The sequence below is a fragment of the Palaemon carinicauda genome, chromosome 29, assembly GCF_036898095.1.
Source record: "Palaemon carinicauda isolate YSFRI2023 chromosome 29, ASM3689809v2, whole genome shotgun sequence".
In the NCBI taxonomy this organism is placed as follows: Eukaryota; Metazoa; Arthropoda; class Malacostraca; order Decapoda; family Palaemonidae; genus Palaemon; species Palaemon carinicauda.
This window is the reverse complement of record NC_090753.1, coordinates 68892581-68916327: the sequence shown is the minus strand read 5'-3', so window position 1 is coordinate 68916327 and position 23747 is coordinate 68892581. Positions and strand designations below refer to the sequence as shown.

General features: G+C 46.7%; 1 protein-coding gene across 2 annotated transcripts in view; it reads left to right on the top strand.

Moving 5' to 3' along the window:
* Positions 1-611: 611 nt before the first annotated feature.
* The window catches only part of LOC137622220 (uncharacterized), a 59047-nt gene continuing 35911 nt past the window's right edge, over positions 612-23747 (top strand). For both annotated transcript variants that reach the window (XR_011040386.1, XM_068352704.1), the window contains exons 1-2: positions 612-693; positions 12430-12698. Coding sequence is in view for 1 of the 2 variants with exons in the window: in XM_068352704.1 (XP_068208805.1) it covers positions 12673-12698 (26 nt within the window). In the remaining variant the exon portion in view is untranslated. The remainder of the gene's footprint in view (positions 694-12429; positions 12699-23747) is intronic.

Genomic DNA, 23747 nt, shown 5'->3' with positions numbered 1-23747 from the left:
ACAAACGTTGGCTATTATTATTTCAAGTACAGTTATTATTGGTAAAAAGTAACCAGTTTTCTTTGAAATTTAGCGATAATTTATTAGACATATTTCTACAATTTTAAAGTATTTTATCCTATTTTTCTAATATCTAATATATAGATAAAATTTGTTAACATTTTAGATATTCTAAATTACATAGAAAAACGAGAATTTATTGTATATCATCATAGCAGCTTACACAATTAAGAAAACCTTAAAATATCGGGTTTATATACCAAATAGAGGTTTAGATAAAGTTCTGTGATTTTAGATTTGATAAATATCGTTTAAAAGTTTGATTTACTTCAAATAAAATCTTTATATTGACTGTGAAAACTCAGAGAGAATTTACCTTAGTCTACCATTATCTCGTTTTCTCTACCCGGCGTAAATCAAGATCTCGCTGTCAGACGTACGATGTCTTAAAAAGCTTTTAGAAGCTTGTTCAATGAAATGTATTTTATATTTTAAAATGCACATTTATATGTGTAATCTACCTTTTATATCTTGATAAATATACTTACAAACTATATTTTTTACGTTTTTATACATAAAGTACGACAATTCCAGACTTTAGTAATGGCTTCCAACGAGATCAAAGTTGTCATTATGGCTTTATTCAGCAATATTCAAAATTGTTCATCAAATCTACTTATATTATCGACCAAAGTAAGTTAATGTTGCATGATCACTTTCAGTCACATAGCCACATTTTATGAAATGATTTTTTTAGTATTAATCATAGCAAAGGCAACATAATGGAAGACTCCTTGATTTGCCTGCTTAGGTCGTTTTGGATTGAATTTAACTCATAAGGACACTCTTAAACTCTCTATTTAAGTTTCAAATCCAATTTATGTTGTTATCTTGCTGTGAATACGGTAATATGAATCTACATTTAGCCTACGATTTAATATTTAATAAGTAGCCTACCTAGTGTTAGGCTACCTTGTCAGGAGTAAAACTGACACAGGATCCTAGGGTGAGCTATGGATATGGCAGTCTAAATATTATTATTATTATTATTATTATTATTAAGCTACAACCCCAGATAGAAAAGCAGGATGCTATAAGCCCAGAGGCCCCAACAGGGAAAATAGCCCTGTGAGGAAAGGAGACAAGGAAAAATAAAATATTTTAAGAACTGTAAAAACATTAAAATAAATGTTTCCTATATAAACTATAAAAACTAACAAGACAAGAGGAGGAGAAACTAGATAGAAGTGTGCTTTAGTGTACCCTCAAGCAAGAGAACTCTAAAGTTGGTAATGATTTTGTTCCTAGATTAGGTTAGATGGGAAATCTTAGATGGTGGTTTTGTGTTTACTTTCCCTTTTATGTGAGTATCAGTCATATCGTGAAATTTTGAGTAAAGATATGGAACGGTGGAATAAACGGTTGATAGAAAATAGGATTCCTGCTTAGTGTATTTAGAATTGTATATATTGAAGTGTTTTTTTGGTAATTTTGTAGTGAATTACATGGCAATGTAACCTAGGAAAAAAACTACTGTTTCTTATAGAAAAAAATACGATCTCTTAAAAAATGACACTCGTTTCCGTCGCAAGTGAATAGTTTCAGAAATATATATACATCTATATCCTACGATAATGGGGGACCCCCAGTGGGAACTCGGGGTTTTGGGTGGGGAAAACATACTGGGGAAACGAAGTATTTAGAGTTGTATTGAAGTTTTTTTTTTTTTTTATATTTCTTGGCAGAAATCCATAGTTTGACTTATGGTGGTTCGGCTACCATAATTGCGATCGGATATCGTCATCATAAGATTTTTCATAACTCTGACCATCCTTTACATTCAGATCTCCCTAGACAATTCTATCCTGTTCGTAATACTAGGCAGACAGTTAATTCTAATAGCCAGGCCTTCTCCATCACGAGGCTTAATACTACGTAGTACTCTAGAAGTTTTATTCCAGCTGTTACCAAGTTGTGGAATGATCTTCCTAATCAGGTAGCTGAATCAGTAGAACTTCAAAAGTTCAAAGTTGGAGCAAATGCTTTTTTGTTGACCAGGCGGACATGAGTCTTTTTATAGTTTATTTATGACATACTGTATTTGTTTTTGATGTTGTTAATAGTTTATATGTGACATGTCTGTTTTGATGTTGTTACTGTTTTTAGAATGATTTATTGTTAATTTATTCTCATCATTTATTTATTTCCTTATTTCCTTTCCTCACTGGGCTATTTTTCCCTGTTGGAGCCCCTGGGCTTATAGCATCTTGCTTTTCCAACTAGGGTTGTAGCTTGGATAGTAATAATAATAATAATAATAGCGTTTAATATACTGGAATATATACTATGTACCAATCTGATTGTGTATTTAAGTGAACTTTATTCAACTTTTAGTGCATTTGTTCACAAAATCTCATTAATTAGTGGTTTGCCCCCAATAATCATGGTCAGAATTTCATAAAACACAAGATAGCGAGTCTGAAAAGTATATGGATCATGTATTTAATCCATGTAGGTTAAGGTAAGGACATGGAATCCTAAGTTAGGTTAGGTCCTAATTTATTTCCCTTCCGAAATATGAGTTTTCACCCTGAAAATACATTTGGAATTGAAAATGGGAAATGGCAGTCATCTCCTAATATGGTTGAATGGGAAATTAGGAAACTATTGTGGGGGAAAGTTTGTTTGCGACAAAAAAAGCATTAAGAGGATACGAATGCATGTACAGTATCATTATATATGCTTGCAGTGTGGTGTTGATAATTGCCATTGCTTTTTATCATACTTTAACTCCTTTCCTTCAGCATTGAAGCTTATGATTCTGAATTTAGTTGGTGGCTAAGCCCCATTTGTTGTGGTTATCTCCATTTTTTGCCCACTTTATCCTACCCTTAAAAGAGCAAGGTTCAAAGTCGGCAAAATTGCAGATAACCAACTCAAATGGGGTTAACCGCCAACCCTGACTGTGGGGCAACACTACAAACAATATAAAGCACACCCTATGAGGGTGCTCATTAGCCCGTAATTGCTCAGATTAAGACGTCAGATAGGCCAACTACGTTGCCCCTCTATGGGTTCAACCTTGGGACGTTAAGATGTAATGATCTTTCCGACATTTTTCTTCCTTGCTGTCCAGTCTCTCCCAATTTTTACTGTCGCAGATTGATTTCCCAAGTCCCATTGCCATTCTATATTGGCCACATTCACATAATGGAAAGAGCACCAGGTTTCATTTTATACTGGAGCCAGTTTTAAGTTGGAGATTCCCCTGGTTTTCTAGAAATCAGTTCCAGTAGAGGGAGATGGCTAACTGGCCGACAGTGCAGTTTTTACTATACGTCTGTTCTTGATGTCTTTCTTCCCTCTCGCTGTTCAATCTCTTGAACTTTAACAACATGGTGCAGTCAATTTAATCACGAATAGTTACTGAATAGAAAACATTTCTCAGCAATTAACCGAAATAGGATCCAGCATTGGGCCTTAACCTCATAATCTATTACTTGAAAGTTATGATTTGGGTGGTAACATCCCAGAAGTTTTGAAACCGTTGTCTACATAAGTTCTGTAGATTTAGTAATACAGTACAAACCATCCTTCTTTCGGAGGATTGTGACTTCAGCGAAGCCCCGCCCACCTCTGGGTAGTTATAACTACCTCGATAAATTTTTAACGTCTGTTCCATCTTCCTCGAAGTCATACTCTAATAAAGAACGATGGGTTTTATAGTAATGAAAAATAGGAATTACTTAAAATATTTTTGTTCCATAACCGAAATACAAACCACGTTATTTACAAAGGGTTTACTTTTAGCACAGCTGAAATGACGAGCAAATAGTTTTTAACGAGGGTTAATTACCCCCGCGCTAGTTAGCTTGCTTCACTTCACTTTTGGCTCGGCGGTGATCAGACGTGTCTGCTCATCGCCTTCGTGACAGCCTTTAATTTTCTGCTTTTTCTTTTCAGCGTGTGTTGGTTGGAAGTTGACCTTCAGTTATTTTCTTTACTATGCGTACATGCCCTGGAGTTGCCGGCCGTCCTTGTGGGACTTTCATGTCGGACGTTAATACGGATCCACACACCCTCTGCCCTCAATGTCGGGGCCGACGGTGTGACCAGGATAACATGTGCCGTGAGTGCAGGGAGTGGTCTGCCTGCCAGTGGGAGAGGTTTGGCCGTCGGCGTAAGAAGAAGTCCAAGAGAGACCATTCTCCTCCGGGGTTAGCCTTGAAGGAGGAAGGTTCTCCGGACTCTTCTTCCGCCGCCCAAACCTCCTCCGAAGCTCCCCCTCGGCCGCCTCCTAAGGAGAGTCGTCCGAGTGGGAGCGCAGGCCCTTGTTCTGTTTCCCTACCTTCGGTGGGGGGAGAGGGCGTCGCCTCCCATAGAGAGGCGGTTCCCCCTCCTCCTCCGGGGGAGGTTATTGATAATGCCTTATCCAGTGATGATCTTTTACAGATTTGGTCGTCCCTGGGGCTTAAGGGCTTGCCCTCCAGGGTCGCTCTTATTGACCTTGTCTCGTTGGGGGCCTCTGTTAAGCAGTCGCTGGTGGTAGCAGAGGTAGACCCTCTGTCTATTGTCGACGTCGTGGTGACAGAGGCCTCCGACGTGGCTGGGCCTTCCACCGCAGGTGCTGTTGCTGGTGATGGTGCTCAAGGCTCTCCTCCTCCTTCCGTACATCCTTCGAAGGGGGAAGTGAGTCCTTCGGTATCGACTGCTGCTCAACTTCCTTCTGAGGGAAGTGTTTTGACGGAGACTCCCCTTCGGAGGACCGATGGTCCCGACGATCTCCCCCGAGGCCGCCTCCGCCGTAAGGCTCACCGCCCTCTATGCCACAAGGGCCTCCCTTCCCCTTACAGGGGGACTAAGAGACGCCTTTTTGGGTCTTCGTCCTCCGGGGGGGACTCTCCTCGTCAGCCTCAACCTACTGCACCGCCCTCCTTGAACCTCTCTGCAGACCGCTCACCATCTCTTGCCGGATCTTCGCCTTCTGGAGAACTCGTCACCCGACGGGCAACGGTCCCTTCGGGGCTAAGGGATTCTTCCCTTACGCGAGCAGTGCTAGCGCACAAGCGCTCTCCTGCTCGCCAGCGCTCCCCTGTTCGCCAGCGATCTCCTGCTCGTCGACGATCTCCTGCTCGCCAAGACTCTCCTGCTCGCCGACGCTCACCTGCTCGTCGGCTCTCTCCTGATGTTCGCCCCCCTCGCCAGCGCTCTCCTGCTCGTCAGCTCTCTTCCGAGCTTCAGCGCTCATTTGAGGACCATCGCCCTGCGGTCTTTGACCACCCTTTAGTTCCTGCTGAACTCCCTGCTCACCATCTGCCTGGTCTTGTGGCTATGCAACATCGTGCTGCGCGTGTGTCAGAAACACATGTTCGCCAACGCGCCAGCGATCTTCCTGTTCCTGCTCGTGAACGCGCCGCACCACCTGTCCTCTCACAGGACACGCGTCGACCTTCTGCTCGCCAGTGATCACCAGCTCGCCAGCGATCACCTACGCTCCAGCGATTACCTCCTTGCCAGCATTCACCTGCTTGCCAGCGCGCACAGGCGATCTTAGTATCGCCTATTCAACAGCGACAACTAGCGCGCCGAAGTTTGCCAACGCTCCTGAAGGAACATGGTTCGCCAGCTTCTAGCTCGCGATCGTCCGCCTGCACATGCCGCTCGCCATTGCACGATCACCCTCCTGCGCATGCTGTTCGCCATCACACGATCGCCCTCCTGCGCATGCTGTTCGCCATCGCACGACCCTGCACGATCGCCCGCTTACGCATGCTGCTCCTCATCGCACAACCCTGAACGATCGCCCTCCTGCAGAGGCTGATCACCATCGCACCCCATCACGCGATCATTCACCTGCGCATGCTGCTCGCCATCGCTTGCCCCTGCACGATCACCCGCTTACGCATGCTGCTCCTCATCGCACAACCCTGAACGATCGCCCTCCTGCGGATGCTGATCACCATCGCACCCTATCACGCGATCATTCACCTGCGCATGCTGCTCGCCATCGCTTACCATTACGCGGTCATTCACCTGCGCATGCTGCTCACCATCGCACACCAGTGCGTCGACATACCACATCGCGCCATCGCCAACTTGAGCGACTGCACTCACCAGCTCGTCATCGATCGCCTGTGGATCTACATCGCCAGTGATCTTCCTCACCTACGCGGCAGCACGATCCCTCGCCGTCGCGCCAACGCTTGCGTTCGTCGCCTCGGACACGTGTTCATTTACCTGCCCACCCTCGTGCCCACTCGCCTGGGCGCCCGCGTGACCGCTCGCCTGCGCGCCCGCGCGACCGCTCGCCTGTGCGCTTGCGCGATCATCCACCTGCGCGCCCGCGCGATCGCTCGCCCGCACTCCCGCGCGACCATTCGCCCTCGCGCGACCATCGTTCGCGGCGAATTACACAGCCGGTGGTAGCAGCAGGGACGCGTGCTCCTAGACGGCACTCGGGATCACCTCCATCCAAGCACAGGTTGGTAGTGCAGGACGAAGACAGGTCAGTACAGCATTCTTCCCCACCTTCTTTTCAGGCAGGTACCGTCGTGTCCACTCCAAAGGATCGCCCGATCCCTTTCTCTTTAGCGAGGATTTCGGACTCTGTGTCCTTGGAGCAGTAGACTTGGTTTGGTCCGCTGGCACGGGCGTTAGTGAGGGTTATGAAACCAGCACTCGCCGGCCAGGGTAACAAACCAGCGGCTGTCTCTCCTACGCTGAAGAGAAAGAGAGGAGTGGACTTCGTGGTGACTTCCCCTAGGGCGAAGTTGGTTCCTAAGAGGTCGGTCTCGAAGGTCCCTTCTCCTGCACGAGTACTCTCTCCTTCTCCCGTGGATGAGTCCTTTCCGTCCTCAGGTGAGTCCAGTGGGGCGGTAGTCTTCCCCTCGGCACCAGGGGGGGAGACTTCGCTTCAGGCAGGAGAATCGTCTCGTGAGGAAGGGGCCCCTCGAACCTCGTTGTTGGGATCCTGTATCCATCCCAGGAGGGAACCCAAGGATTCCAAGACCGTCCCTAAATCCTCTGCAAGGATTCGTCAGGAACCCACGACTACCCAGGGGAATGTCCACGTGTTACCCCAGGAAGAGATTCCTTGGGCAGGAGACTTAGCTGCCAGCCCGCAGGGAGGAGAACAGCAAGAGTCCGAACATGCCTTCTGGCAGGTCCTAAGCCTGATAAGGACACTTAACAGACTTACGGATCCAGTCATCGCCCCCCGTGAAGGCAAAGACACGATTCTGGATGAAGTGTTTGACATTCGGAAGGCCCCTAAGACCAGTGCAGCTCTGACCTGGTCTCGGGGGCTGAAGAGTGCCAGAGCTAGGGCCAACGCTCAGCTCGCACTTCTTGCCTCCTCCAGTCGTTCCACTGCCGGGAACAAGCTTATCCCTCCTCCTCGCCTTCAGCAGAGAAGGTATTTCGAGATCCTGGGTGAGCACAACCTCGCTCTTCCTCTCCATCACTCTGTGGAGGAGCTGGCGAAAGGAGTTCCCCTGGAGAAACTCTCTTCCCGGCAAGTGTCGTTCTCGGCGGCAGAGATCCTTAACCACGAGAAGGTCGCTAAGTGTGCCATGCAGGCCACTTCGTGGCTGGACTTCTGGCTAGGATCTCTGGGCATCCTATTGCAATCGGAGGACTTGTCCAAGGAGACCAATAGGAAGGCCCTAGAGACCTTCTTGCTCTCGGGCACCCGCTCCATCGAGTTTTTGGCGCACCAGGTTACCACCCTGTGGGCCAACTCGGTGTTGAAGCGTCGCGATGCTGTGTCCGAGAGATTCCATCCGAAGGTCCCCGCCGTAGATGTGTGTAGGCTCCGACATGCTTCCCTTCTGGGGGAGAGCCTGTTTGAGCCTCAAGACTTGGAGCGAACGGCTGAGAGGTGGAGGAAATCCAGCACGGACTCCCTCCTCCACAGGGCCCTTACAACTCGGCCCTATAAGCCTCCAGCCCCGCCACAACAGCAGCAACAGCCTCGTAAGGCTCCCAAACAGGCACCAGCAGCTAAGAAAGTGGTGTCTAAGCCCCAGCCCTTTTCAGCCAAGGTCAAGAGGGGCGGTAAGTCCTCCAGGGGAGGCAAGACTCCTAGGGGTGGCAGTCCCCCTGCGTGTCCACCTGTGGGGGAATGCCTTCAGCGTTGCGTCCGCAGGTGGCAGCAACACGGGGCCGATGCTTGGACGGTCTCAGTGATCGGCCAAGGTTATCGCGTCCCGTTCACGTCATCTCAACCTCCCCTGACAGCGAATCCAGTGTCGTTGAGCTCCTATGCCATGGGATCGGCATAGGGGCTGGCCCTTCAGGCCGAAGTCGAGACCATGTTCGAGAAGGGTGCTCTCCAGGAGGTCGTGGACGGCTCCCCAGGCTTCTTCAGTCGACTCTTTCTTGTAAAGAAGGCTACTGGAGGCTGGAGACCCGTCATCGATCTCTCAGCTCTGAACAGGTTTGTCTAACAAACCCGGTTCAGCATGGAGACAGCAGACACGGTCAGACTTGCGGTGAGACCACAAGACTTCATGTGTACACTGGATCTAAAGGACGCATACTTCCAGATCCCAATACATCCGTCTTCCAGGAAGTACCTGAGATTCTGCCTAGACAACAAGATCTACCAGTTCAAGGTGCTGTGTTTCGGTCTCTCCACAGCTCCTCGGGTGTTCACCAGAGTGTTCACCCTGATTTCATCTTGGGCGTACAGGAACGGCATTCGTCTCCTTCGTTACCTAGACGATTGGCTGATCCTAGCAGACTCGGAGTCGACCCTTCTTTGGCACCGAGACAGGCTTCTGGATCTTTGCCAGGATCTGGGGATCGTGGTAAACCTCGAGAAGTCCTCTCTGCAGCCGTCCCAACGACTGGTTTATCTAGGCATGCTAATAGACACCAATCTCCACAAAGCCTTTCCATCAGACGACCGGATAGCAAGGCTGAGGAGGGTGGCGGAACCTTTCCTCAGGCGAAAAGAACTCCCCGCCCAATCGTGGTTGCGTCTCTTAGGCCACCTATCCTCCCTGGCCCGTCTGGTTCCAAACAACCGCCTCAGGATGAGATCCCTTCAATGGCGGCTCAAGTCCCGGTGGAATCAAGGATCCGATTCCCCGGACATTCTGATCCTAATGGGGTCTCTGGAACAGACGGACTTGCGGTGGTGGCTGACCGACGAGAACCTGCGGAAGGGAGTGAGTCTTCTCGTCCTCCCCCCGGAATTGACTCTGTTTTCTGACGCGTCAAAAGAAGGGTGGGGGGCGCACGTTCTGAACCAGAGGGCCTCAGGCCTTTGGTCAGAATCAGAAAAGTGCCTACACATCAACCTGCTAGAATTGAAGGCCGTCTTTCTGGCTCTTCAGCAGTTCCAACGGTCCCTGGCGGGTCACTCAGTGGTGGTGATGAGCGACAACACCACAGTAGTGGCTTATATCAACAAGCAGGGAGGCACTTTTTTGCAACAGCTATCCCATCTTGCAGTAGAGACTGAGGTGAACCGAAACCCACTCGATAACACTATCAGCTCGCTTCATTCCTGGCAAGAGGAATGTGCTCGCCGACAGTCTGAGCAGGGCTTCGCAGATAGTGAGTACCGAGTGGTCTTTGGATCCTCAGATAGCCAACAAAGTCCTGACTTTGTGGGGTTCCCCGACGGTGGACTTGTTCGCGACAGCCTTGAACTTCAAGCTGCCCCTGTACTGCTCACCAGTCCCGGACCCCAAGGCACTCTGGCAAGATGCTTTCCAGCAACGGTGGGACAACATCGACGTGTACGCCTTCCCACCATTCTGTCTGATGAGAAGGGTGCTCAACAGGACCAGACTATCGGTCAACTGTTCCATGACTCTAGTAGCTCCGCTATGGCATCACGCGGAATGGTTTCCGGATCTCTGCAACTCCTGACGGAACTCCCAAGGGAGCTTCCTCCACGACACGAGCTTCTCAGACAACCCCACTCCGGTGTCCCTCACAGGGCCGTAGCCTCGCTTCGGCTTCACGCCTGGAGACTATCCAGCGTCTCCTCGCGGAGAGAGGCTTTTCGCAACAGGTTGCGGAGAGAATGTCTCGGCACCTGCGAACGTCCTCTGAGGGAGTCTACCAAGCAAAGTGGAGAGTCTTTTGTGGTTGGTGTCGTGGAAGGGGTATCTCTCCACTCGATGCCACTATTCCAGCAATAGCGGACTTCCTCGTGTATCTGCGAGAAGAAATGCGCCTTTCTGTCTCGGCAGTGAAAGGCTATCGCTCAGCCTAGAACTCTCTTTACTCATACGTAGCTATGAGCTTACCTGCCCCCAGTCGGAAGTGAGACCCCCTCCTAGGAACGTGGTTCGAGTCCTCAGGTCTCTCAAGAGACCTCCCTTCGAGCCATTACGCCAGGCCTCCGATCGCCACCTGTCTTGGAAGACGGCTTTCCTACTCGCTTTGGCTTTGGCCAAGCGAGTTAGTGAACTTCATGGTCTCTCGTACGACATCGCCCATTCAAGGGGATGGGGGGAGGTAACGTTCAGGTTCGTCCCTGAGTTTGTGGCCAAGACTCAGGGTCCTGGAGTGCCGGATCCTCGGTTCGACTCTTTCAGGATCGCGAGTCTCCGTTCTGTAACAAACGACCCAGACCAGCTGCTACTATGCCCAGTGAGGTGTCTGAGGTACTACTTGAAGAGAACGGCTGCAGTCCGTCCTCATGTGCGAGCTTTGTTTGTGAGCACAGGCAGGACAAAGAGGAGGGTCACCAGGAACACCATCTCAGCTTGGATTCGAAGGGTTATCCACCATGCCCTGAATCCTGACCCTCCTCCGTCACGTCGCCCTCGGGCCCACGATGTCAGGGGTATTGCTACATCCCTGGCCTGCAAGAGAAACTTCTCTGTGACGCAGGTACTTCAAGCTGGGGTCTGGAAGTGTCAAACGACCTTCACAGCCCACTACCTGCAAGACGTGACCCACAGGAGCCTCGATACGTTCTCTATCGGCCCTGTGGTGGCTGCACAACAGCTGGTCTAACCTCAGGCTCCTTTTTGGACAAGTAGCAGTAGGTTGAGGGCGTTGTTACCCGGTCTTAGTCTGCGTGAATGAAAGAGTATGTCTGACCCTTACTTCTTTCTTCATTCTCCCCTCTCTTGGGGAAGCAGCATCCTGGTCCTCGCATAGCTGACCTCGACCTCTGCAGGTAACCCATGCTTCTTTGTGCTCCTAGTATTAAGCTTAATACTGTTGCGTCTCCCATATCCCGATGAGGTGGTATGGGGAACGTCCTATCCTAGAATTCCTATCTGAAGGTCTCAAGGTCAACTTCATAGGACGAGTCACACTCTCCTCCTCACACTGCTTATGTAGGCCACTCGTTCCTAGCGATGCTAGGAACCTGTGAGGTACAGGGGCTCCCTCTCTCTAGTGCTGCTCACTGAGGGATCGAGCCCCCGGGCAAGCCGAAGTCAGTAAGGCTGGGGACTTTCCACCCTTCCTAAGGGGTAAGTCACCCAATGTAAATAGCGTGGTTTGTATTTCGGTTACGGAACAAATGACAAATAGAAGATAATTTGTATTTTTCCTAACCATACAAACCTTAGCTATTTGCACATATGTGCCCGCCATTCCTGACCCCCAAGGCAAGTCCTACCTCTAAGTGAAGTGAAGCAAGTCACTGGTGTGTGTGTGTGGGGGGGGGGGGGGTAGCAAGCTACCCTTCCCCTACCCCCCGCTAACTAGCGCGGGGGTAATTAACCCTCGTAAAAACTATTGGCTCGTCGTTTCAGCTGCGCTAAAAGGTAAACCCAATGTAAATAGCTAAGGTTTGTATGGTTAGGAAAAATACAAATTATCTTCGAATTTGTCATGTTATTTCTTTTCATTTTATTCTATATATATGTCCTCCATGAGTTTTTTAGTCATTTGTTTGCATGCCATGGTGTTTTTATGTCCTAGAACATTAGCATAGGTGAATAACCTTGGTACTTACGCATTCTACTATGTTTACGCTTCAATCAAAACTTCTTATAACACGTTTTAGGAAAGTATCTCTGTTTTAACCTAAGGACTTGCTATTCACTGTTTCTCATTAATGTATTTTTTTGTTGTTGTATTTTCTATTTAATAAACTCATATCTTGGAGAACACTGTATGGTATCTAATCAATATATTCCTCTTAAGACTAATGCCACCAGTTCATCTCGGGTGGTTCACTGTAGGCCTTACTTTTTCTTTGTAGTGTCCTTTTAAACCCTAGCTACACTCACTTTATACTATTCCTCCATCCCCACTTCTTTTTTTTCACGTTGCTGTCCAACCCTTCAACTTTTCTTTCATACTGCAATTGTAGGGTTTTCCATCCATTGCAGACTAACAATAAATGGCCTCCCAGGCTCCAGTACTGGGTCTGGCCCAAATTCATACAGTCTAGCCAGTTTGTCCTTATTACATTAGTTTTTAATTATTGTTACTTCTCTTCACCAGAGAGCTACTGAAATGTATATACGTAAGAGCGCTCTGACAATCTCAGTCATGACAGGCCAAGGGGGTTTGCTGCCAATGGCCTCAGGTCACATTGTAGCTTAGTCTTCCTCACCGGAACCTCTGCCCCGTACATCGAGGGCCTCCTCAAACCTGATCCATCCCTTCCATCATCATCTTGAAGTTAAAAAATCCGACCTCCCAGAGTTGCTTCTCAACCATGAACCGAACGTCATACCATCGCCTATGGGTACTCTTGCCAGTGTCAGCATGTAAGTACTGTATCCCCGGATCTTACCACTGAAACCTTAACTCTTTCTCCAGCATTGATTTCCTTTTCAGGTTAGTTAGGGAATAACTGTACATACTTGCATGATCTACAGATTATAAATATATCCCTAAACATTACCAGCAATATACAATAAACATCCAACATTAAAAGGCTCACATTGTGTTTTGTGTGGGCAGAATCAAAGTTTGTTCCGTAACTGGAATACAAACCCATGCTATTTATTTAAGGGTATTACTTTCTGCGAAGCTGAAATAACGAGCCATTAAAATTTAACAAGGGTTTACTACTCATACCGTTAGTTAGGGGGGTTAGCTTTTTTCGCTCTCACACCGGTGATTTAGCTCACTTTACTTTTGGCTAGGATGAAGACCAGTTGTAACCGCTCTTCCTCCTCGCCTATTTTGGACTGCCATTAATTTTTGTCTTTTAACTTACTTTTTTAAACATCTGACTTACCTGGTAGTTATATATATAGCTTTAGTCCCTGACGTCACGGCAGAATTTCAAAACTCGCGGCAATCGCCGATTGGGTAGCCAGGTGTACCACCTGTGCGCCCTCTACCCAGGTACCTGGAACCATTCCAACTATTCCTCAGATCTTCCCTGCCGCCTCACCAGTGACATCGTTGGAATTTCGCTCGCTGTAGCCTGTGTTAATTGCAGTTATTTTGGTCAAGTACACTTTGGCTTTGGCTCTCGCTCATTTTGGATTTGTTTTTTGGTATTTTCTTGGCCCTGATTAGATATTGTTGTTTTGACCCTTGCTTGTTTTGATCTCTTTCGATTTTTTCATAATGTCTGACTCTTCTTCGAGCATTAGAAGGTGTGTGAGAGGTTGTAAGACCCGGCTTGCTGAAGCCTCTTTAGATCCCCTCTCCATTTGTGTGAAATGCAGATGTAAATGTTGCAAATTGGATGATCGTTGTGATGAATGTGTAATTTTGACTGAGAGTGAGTGGTTGGAGTATGACCGCTACTCTCGTTAGCTTGAAAGGGATAGGATCAGGAGAAGTAAAAGTATATCTCATTCTTCTAGGGATTGTTCCCCTCCCCGTGTTAACAAACCTATTGATCCTTCCCCTGTAGTGGTAGTTCCAGATCCCACTACTGTTAAATCTAATGAGCCAACTCTTAAGGACATGATGGTGGCCATTCAAGCCCTTTGGCGAAAGAGTGGAGTCGCTCGCAGTGGATAAGACTAAATTATGATCCGATGTGAAGGAGCTAAAAAGTGCAAGTGTCAGTGCTAAAATCAGTGCAGTGGAGGGTGCTGGTCGTTCTCCTAGCCCTAGACCTCTTCCAAGCTCCCCAACCCCTGGGAGAAGGAATGTCGACAGGCGAAGGTAGGCGAGAGGCGTTAACTCCCGAGCAGTCGTCCCCTCGAGCATACCTGTTGACGCTTCCCAGGACGCTCGCCCTCGCCATGGAAAAGGCGAGGTAAAGGTGTTTTCTTCTTCGTCGGATGATGCAGCGCCCAGACGGGGCTGGCGACTTACGTCGAGACCTCTCAAGTGGAAAATTTCCGCTGTTGAGCAGCGTCGTGTTATGACGCCTCAGGCGCCAGGTTGCAGCCATTGGAGAAGTCTGGAGCGTTTTCCTTCCTGCTCCGAGGAAAGTTATCCTGCCAAGCGGCCATCTACTTCAGTAGGAGATAAAAGGAAGTTGGAAGATGTCAGGCGGCCATCCCCATTGGTAGGAAATAAACAGTTATCGGAGGCTTGCATGACCTCTTTACATGCTCCTCCTCCCCTTTCGGTTTGGTACTCGTCTCCTGAACGATCTGCAGTTTCCTTGAGCGACGGGGAGGGAGAATTAGCTGAGGAAGCAGCGTCTCCTGTTTGTCCACAGCAGCAAGTTGCTCCGAACTTAAGCGTACTTCAAGATATGCAGCAAAAACTCTCCTCCCTCATGAAGGTCTGGCAGCCCACAGACAAGGAAAGAGTTGCTTGCCAAGACGCCAAGCATCAAGAATCTTCACGCCATGACGCCAAGCGTCAGAAAGCCAAGCGTCGAGAGGGTCATGATGTCGAGCATCGAGAGGTTGAACATCATGCCAAGTGTCGGGAAGCTGGAAGTCATGACGCCGAGCGTCAAAACCTCGGACGTCATGATGTGGAAAAAATTAATAATAGTTGGGAAAAATACAAACCATTTCCACATATAACAAGCTTGGGTTATATATGTTTTAAAGTAACTCTCATTATCAATTCCCTTTTGTCATAATGTCTGATATTCTGCCCCAGTACTGTACTATAACATTTTATTCACTGTAAAGATTTCAATTTTTCTTAAATAGGTTTAAATGTTTTGCAAGCATAATGTATATGTTTAAGGGGTATGTATATATTTTTGTTTGGTCCTACCAACTGTCTTAACAACATTTGTTTTTGCAGCACGCCCTACTCTCTGTAGGGTTTGAATGTGTAACCAGAGTTTGAGTAAATAGAAGTACTGTACTTTACAAGAAAAGGTTCCTTCATCAAGAAAAGAAAAAAGAACAGATACGGCAGACATTTATATTGACAGAAGTTCCCAATTGTAAGGGAAATTTACTCGAGACCACTGTATGTACAGTATATAGGAACAGAGTATCTGTCTAGTACTGCTCATAACAATTATGAATGTGGTTGATGGCCTGTTACCAGTGTGTAGTGGTGGGTGTGTCTGCTCTGTATTCATTTTTCTCTGCCTGTGAACTGTAAGTACCATCATGTGTTTGAATGAATAACACCACAACCAATGTATTATAAGGCCATTGGCGATTGCTCGTGTTGTTGACAAAATTTTTGAGACATTGTTATGGTGGGCCTGCAGAGACCTGCACGGCATCGTATGCGGCCTTACCGGTTAGAGTATGATAATTTTAAGTGACTTTGCAGTTTAGTGGTGAACTGGATATTGAAAGGACAGTAGTGATTCAGGGGGAAGTATTGTAGTTCAGTAGTCTCACAGATTTATATATTTCTTATGGGTGGTTGGTTTGAGATGGCTTAGTAAACGTGAGTGACCAGTATGTGAATAATTCTTTTATTTTTTTTCAAAATTTGTTTATCTGGTTATCCTGTGGCTGAAGGTTGATGTAAAGGGATGCTAATTTTGCCTTTAATTTTCTATTTGGATTGATGGGTCAATGTAATTGTAATCCTAACAGTTTTGGTTAAATAAATATTTTTTTTTCTTGTTTTTTATAAAACAGCATCTCATTCCAGTTCCTTAAACCACTGAGTTCCCCTACTCAGCCACTGTTTTTTTAATCTTTCAAATAACTTATAATAATCCCTTTCACCCAATGTTCTTATACTTATGATCAGCAAGCTGGAGAAGCAAAGGTTTAAGTCAGGATCTAGCTGGGTCCCCTTGCCCATTATAAATCAAGGGGTGGTGCCCAGTGCTTTGAACTGTTACTTTGGTTTTTGGGTATTCCACCGTTGTATGTTTGTTGTGTAGTGAACGTCTGGTTGTGGTCGGCATTCGGATACTAGGCAGTTTGGGTGCTACCTTTGGCCACAGTCCGCAAACCACTACAATGAAACTGAACGTCGAGAACTCAGACGCCATGGCTCCGAGCGTCAAGTTTTGGAACACCGTGACGCCAGGCGTCATGAAATTGGACGCCATGACGCCAGAAGTCATGATAAGAAGGAGTTGATGTTGAGGAAACAGGACGTCTCTACTTCGATACGAGATCTGTCAGAAGGAGGGAACGACAACTGTCACCTTTCCCCTAGTTTTCCCTTAGAGGAGGTGTTGGAAGAAGAGGACCCAAAGAACCACCATTCGTCGGCAGACTTGAAAAGACTCATGAGAGTTTTTTCTGAAGTTTTCCCTGAAAACTTTGTTCCTGCTGCTCCTCGTTCCCCGCCTTCAGAATTTACGCTCGGGAAAGCTTCGAAGGAGTCTCATTTTATGAAGATGGTGTTGTCTTGCTCATCTAAGAGAGCCTTAGAGGTGATGGGGGACTGGATGCAATCTAGGAAGGGCCAGGGAAAAACAATTTTTTCCTTTCCCCTGGCCAGATTAGCATCCAGATCGAGCGTTTGGTACGAGACTGGAGAAGCTCTCGGCCTGGGAGTCCCTGCCTCTGCCCAAGGGGACTTCTCGAGTCTGGTGGACACCCCTCGTCGGACGGCCATGAGGAGAACTAAAGTGTTTTGGTCGACTTCTGAGTTGGATCACCTTCTCAAAGGCATTTTCAGAGCCTTCAAGGTGTTTAATTTCCTGGACTGGACTCTAGGAGCCTTGGGGAAAAAGGTGGATTCGTTGAAGGATGTGGACACAGAAGGTCTGGACCACATTATGTCTTATATGGACAAGGCTTTGAGAGATGGGTCCAATGAGTTAGCGGCACTTTTCTCGGCAGGTGTCCTTAAGAAAAGTGCCCAAATGTGCGCTTTTCTAGCGAATGGGGTTATGCCCATACAGAAATCTGAATTACTTTATGCACCTCTATCTTCGCTCCTTTTCCCGCAAGAACTGGTCAGAGAAGTCTCTTCTGCGTTAGCCCAAAAGGCCACACAGGACTTAGTGTCTAAGACAGCAAGGAAGGTTCTGCCTACATCCTTCTCGAGTCGTAAACCTAAGGAGGAAGCACCATCCCATCAGTTTTCTCAGCCCTTTCGGGGGAAAACCTTCGGCAGAAGTAGTACCAGACCCGAGGGAAGGAGAGCGAAGAGGAGAGGCTCAAGACCAGGTCGAAGCAGGGTCTGACAGAATTTGCCTTTAGACAGCGGTAGGAGCCAGACTAACCAACTTCTGGCAAGTATGGGAGAGGAGAGGAGCAGACCTTTGGTCCGTCCAGTTACTCAAGGAGGGATACAAAATCCCTTTCCTAGGAAAACCTCCTTTAGTAGTAACTGATAGACCTCTCGGCCAGATACAGAGAAGAATAAAAGATACAGGCGATGCAACAGCAAATGTCGCTCTTATTAGAGAAGGAGGCAGTAGAGAAGGTGCGAGATTTAGGGTCACCAGGATTTTACAATTGCTTGTTCCTGGTTCCCAAGAACTCGGAGGGGATGGAGACCAGTCCTGGATGTGAGTGCACTCAACGTCTTCGTACGGAAGACAAAATTCACTATGGAAACAACAAAATCAGTCCTAGCAGCAGTCAGGAAGGACGACTGGATGGTCTCGTTAGACCTTCAGGATGCGTATTTCCACATCTCCAGCCATCCGGACTTCAAGAAATACCTGAGGTTCGTGTACAAAGAGGAGGTATTCCAGTTTCGGGCTCTTTGTTTCGGTCTAAGCACTGCGCCTCAAATCTTCACAAAGTTAATGTCCAATGTAGCGGGAATGCTGCATTCAAGAGGTATCAGCGCCTCTCTGTATCTGGACGACTGGCTCCTCAGAGCTCATTCCTACGATCGCTGCCTGGAGGATCTGCAGATGACGTTGAATTTATCAGAGGAACTGGGTCCTCTGATAAACAAGGACAAGTCACAACTGACCCCATCCCAAGAGATTTTCGGGCTTTTCCGTCTGCCTCAAGGACGGAACAAACCTTGGTGAAACTTCAAAGCTTTCTAGGGAAGCGAAAGTGTTCTGCGAGGGAATGGATGAGCCTACTGGGGACCCTTTCCCTGCTGGAGCAGTTTGTCTCCCTGGGAAGACTGAATCTTGGCCCTCTTCAGTTCCACCTCAATCTACATTGGAATAAGGGAATGGAGCTGGAGACAATGTGTATCCCCATTTCAAAGTCCACAAAGCAATGTCTTCAGTGATGGAACGACCCCATCAAGCTTCAAGAGGGTCTTTCTCTGGAACAGAGGAACCCAGACCTTGTGTTGTGTTCCGATGCCTCGGACTCGGGGTGTGGAGCAACACTGGGAAATTTGGAGATCTCGGGTTCCTGGACAAAAGAACAGTAGATCCTCCATATAAATCAGAAGGAGCTGTTGGCAGTCCTGTTAGCCCTCAAAGGATTCAAAGATTCAGTTCTGAACAGGGTGGTACAGGTCAGCTCCGACAATACTACGGCATTGGCCTACAAAGACAAGCAAGGCGGAACCCACTCGAGGTCTCTTTACGAGACTGCGAGAGAGCTCCTTTACTGGTCAAGAGAAAGGCATGTGAGTCTAGTCACAAGATTTATTCAAGAGGAAGGAAATGTGATGGCAGACAGTCTGAGCATAAAGGGTCAAGTCTTGTCTACAGAATGGACGCTTCATCAGGAAGTCTGCAAGAACCTTTGGCAGACGTGGGGTCGTCCTTGCATAGACCTATTTGCAACTACGAAAACGAAGAGGCTGGAGACTTACTGTTCCCCAGTGCCAGATTCCGATGCAGTTCACATCGACGCTTTCCTCATGAACTGGTCCCACCTAGACGTGTACGCTTTTCCACCATTCAAGATAGTACGCAAGGTGATTCAAAAATTTGTGTTGCACGAGGGCAGCAGAATATGACTAGTGGCCCCCTTTTGGCCCACAAGAGAGTAGTTCACAGAAGTACTGGAATGGATGGTGGACACACCGAGAAGCTTCCCTTTGAGAGTAGATCTACTCAAACAACCCCACTTGGAAAGGTATCATCAAAACCTCCAAGCTCTACATCTAATTGGCTTCAGACTATCGAAAACTCACGAGAGCTAGAGGTTTTTCGAAGGAAGCAGCTAGTGCGATTGTGAGAGCAAGGAGATCTTCCACCATCAAGGTTTACCAATCTAAGTGGGAGGTTTTAGAGAATGGTGCAGAGACAACTCTGTTTCCTCTTCCAGTACCTCTGTGACTTAGATAACTGACTTCCTTCTGTACCTGAGAAGGAGGCGTAAGTTTTCGACCTCAACCATCAAGGGATACAGAAGCATGTTAGCGGTCGTCTTCAGACATAGGAATTTGGATTTGTCTAATAATAAAGATCTCCAGGACCTCAGATTTTTTGAAACTTCTAAGGAAGGACATCAGGAATCTCCAGCCTGGAATCTAGATATAATCCTGAAGTTCCTAATGAGTAGCAAGTTCGAACCTTTGCATTCAGCCTCGTTAAAGGACCTCACTGTGAAGACTCTTTTTAAAAAAGTCAGTTTGGCGACAGCAAAAAGGGTCAGTGAAATTCATGCCTTCAACAAAAATGTAGGCTTTATAGATAACAAGGCTATCTGCTCCTTACAGCTGGGTTTTCTGGCAAAGAACGAACTCCCTTCACAACCCTGGCCCAAGGCTTTTGAGATTCCAAACCTTTCGGATTTAGTTGGAGAGGAATTAGAAAAGGTCCTGTGTCCAGTAAGAGCCCTGAAGTTCTACTTGGAGAGAACGAAGGATTTACGTGGTAAGTCAGAAGCACTTTGGTGTTCAGTCAAAAAGCCTTCACTACAAATGTCAAAGAATGCGCTATCCTTCTTCATCAGGCTCTTAATAAGGGGAAGCTCATTCACATTGTAGTGAGGTGGACCTCAAGCTTTTGAAGGTCAAAGCACATGAGGTTAGAGCAGTAGCAACCTCTGTAGCCTTCAAACAGAATAGGTCCTTGCAGAGTATCATGGACACAACATTCTGGAGGACCAAATCAGTGTTTGTCTCACACTATCTGAAACAAGTTCAGACTCTTTACGAGGACTGCTACACCCTGGGACCATTCGTAGCAGCGAGTGCAGTAGTTGGGGAAGGATCTATATTTATTATATATCGTATATATATTATATATATATAATACATATATATATATATATATATATATATATATATATATATATATATATATATATATATATATTTATTTATTTATTTATTTATTTATATTTATATTCATTTTTATATTTGGGAATGATTCTAGACACCAATCTCCACAAAACCTTCTCATCCAAGATAGGCATGGAAAAGTCACAAGACCCTTTCTCAAAACGAGAAGAACTCCCAGCCCAGAGTGGCTATTTTTTCCTCGAACACCTATCATCTCTGGCATGTCTAGCCTCCAACGGCCACTTCAATATTTGTTCTCTCCAGTGGCGGCTTGAGTCTGATTGGAATCATGCCTTCGATTTCCTGGACATTCTGATCCCCATGGGACCAGAAGTTTGGACGAAACTCGAGGGATGGGTTTCAGTCGAGAATCTACGGAGTGGTATAATCTTCTCATCCTTCCCCACCCCTCGGATTTGATGTTTTGCTTAGACACATCAAAAGAAAGGAGGAGGGACCATAGTGCTGCACCACACTGCCTCAGACCTCTGGACAGACTCCGAAAGTACCTTCACTTAAATCTTTTAAGAGATGAAGGCCAACTTTCCGGTCCCTCAACAGCCTCATCAATTCCTAACAGGCCACTCAGTGGTGGGATGAGTGACAACACCACATAGGGGCTCACATCAACAAGCAAGAAAGAACTTGCTCGCAACCTCTTCCCCTCTAATATTATAAATGCTAAGATGGGCCAAAGTCCGCTTGGTACCACTATCAACCCGCGTCATTCCAGACTAGAGGAATGTGCTCGCCTTCAATCTGTGCACAGCATCTGAGATAATGTGTACCTAATGGACTTTGGATCACCTTGTAGCCGACAAAATCCCGACTTTACGGGGTTCTCCAGCTATAGATCTGTTCGCAACGCCCCTGAACCTCAGGCTTCCGTTGCTCCCCAGTCCTAGACCCCAAGGCTCTCTGGCAAGAAGCATGCCAACAACGGTGGGTACAACAACGACGTTTACGTCTCGTCCCTGTTTTTGTCTGAAGAGAAGGGTACTCAATGAGGCTAGAACATCGGTCAGCCTCTCAAGGGCTCTTATAGCTCCGCTATGGCACTATGTGGAGGAACCTGGGGAAGGCCTACATCCAACAAAGGACTTTTGAAGGCTGAAATGATGATGATGGCACTATGCAGAACTGTTTCCAAACCTTCTGCATCTCCTGATAAAGCTGCAAGAGAACCCTCTCCATGTCACAGACAACCACACTTTGACATCTAGCACGAGCTATAGCTTCGCTATGATTGTACGTCTGGAGACTACCCAGTACCCCCTCTCTCGCAGAGGCCTTTCGCAATATGTTGCGGAGAGGTTGTCTAGATATCTGAGGAATTCCTCTCCATTAGTCTAACAGGCAAAGTATAACGTCTTCTGTGGTTGGTGTCATGGGAAAGTGTATCTCTCCACTCAATACCTCTATTGCAGCAATAGCGGAATAGACGTTCACTCAACCTTGAGCCTCACCTTCAAACTGAAAGGAAGGGACATCCCCTCATCGCTAGATCTTTCCTAACTCATGCAGACTTACAATTTGCCTTTTCCCAGTCGGAATAGAGACCTAAGGAGGTCTCTAAGGAGACCTACTTACGTTCCACTTCACCAGGCAACAAATTTCCACCTGGTTTAGAAGACAGTGTTCCTACACACTTTGACAAGGGCCAAACGAGTCAAGGAACTTCATGATCTCTCTTTTGACATTGCCCATTCATGAGAAGGTTGAAAGGCAACGTTCAGTTCCGTCCCCGAGTATGTTGCCAGACACAGTCTCCAGAAGTGACGGATCCTAGACAGCAAGTCTCCACTCAGTAACTGACGATCCAGATCATCTGTTACTGTATTCGGGGTAAGGTTTGAGGCTCTACCTTGAGAGAACTGCAACAGCCCACCTGGGTACCTTCTCTTGTCGTCGGCACTGGGAGAGACAAGAGGAGGATCACCAAAACATCATCTCTGTTGGATTCACAGAGTCATCAATTACGTTCTGAATCCAGATCCTCATCCAACACGTCGACCCACGATGTCAGGGGCATAGCTATACCCCTGGCCCTTTCAAGTAGATTACTCTGTGATGCAGGTTCTACAAGCAAGGGTGTGAATGCTCCAGGTGACTTTCACAACCTTTCTTCTACAAGATGTCACCCACAAGAACTACATACGATCTCTATCGGTCCTGTCGTGGCTGCACAACAGCTGGTTGTATATCTCAAGCTCCTTATTGGACAAGTAGCTGAAGGTTGAGGGCACTTTTACCCTGTTTTTTTTTTTTTGCATGAATGAAAAGGTTTGACTGGCTCTTTTCCTTTCCTTCATCCTCCCCTCTCTTGGGAAAAGCAGCATCCTGGGTTCTCTGCATAAGCTGACCTTAAACCACTGCAGGTAAACCATGCTTCCTTTGCACCTAGTATTAAGCTAATACTGTTGCGTCCCCATACCCTGGAGAGGTGGTATTGGGAAAGTCTTGGTTACCCTACAAAAAGAATTGAAATAACTTTACTTAGACAGTCACACTTCTAAATATCTCAACACACAGCTTGCGTAGGCCATGGACCTTTTGTAGTAAGGTTTCAGCAAGGCGCAGGGACTCCTTATTTTGAGTACTAACATACTCAGATAATGAGCCCCCCGGTAAAGCCAAAAGCCAGATTGGCAGGGACGTCCACCCTTCCTAATGGGTGAGTCACCACTAAATAGACAACGTAGGTTTGTATTCCAGTTACGGAACAAATGACAAATTCGTTCGTAGATAATTTGTATTTTTCCTAACGATACAAACCTTAGCTATTTATACAAACTTGGCCACCAGCCCTATCCCCCTTTAAGTCTTACCTCCAAGCAAAGTGAGCTAAATCACTGGTGTGTGAGCGGGAGTGGTACCCCCCCCGTTGACTAGCGGTATGGGTAGTTAACCCTCGCTAGATTTTAATGGCTCGTCATTTTAGCTTCGCAGAAAGTAATATCCCTAAATAAATAGCTAAGATTTGTATCTTTAGGAAAATACAAATTATCTACGAATTTGTCATCTTCTTTTGGTGTAGTTGCTTTTGTATAGTCATACAACTGAACTAGTTTTTTTTTACTTAAAAGTGCAGCAGTTTTTATAGCAGAATTGGCCTGGGCAATGACCTATCATATTTTTATTTTCATGCAAAATAAAAGGTTAAAACTTTTTATTTTCGTAAGTTATTCGTTGTAAGGTATTTTTTTTTATCTTTTTCCTTGAAAATAGTTATTCAAAGCTATTGGTAGTGATTACCAGCTCCCCACTGTAACACTTGAAATTAAAACTGAAACTACCCAACAGAAAGGTAGATAGAATACCTAGGTTTGATACAACTAAGCTTTTAGAAG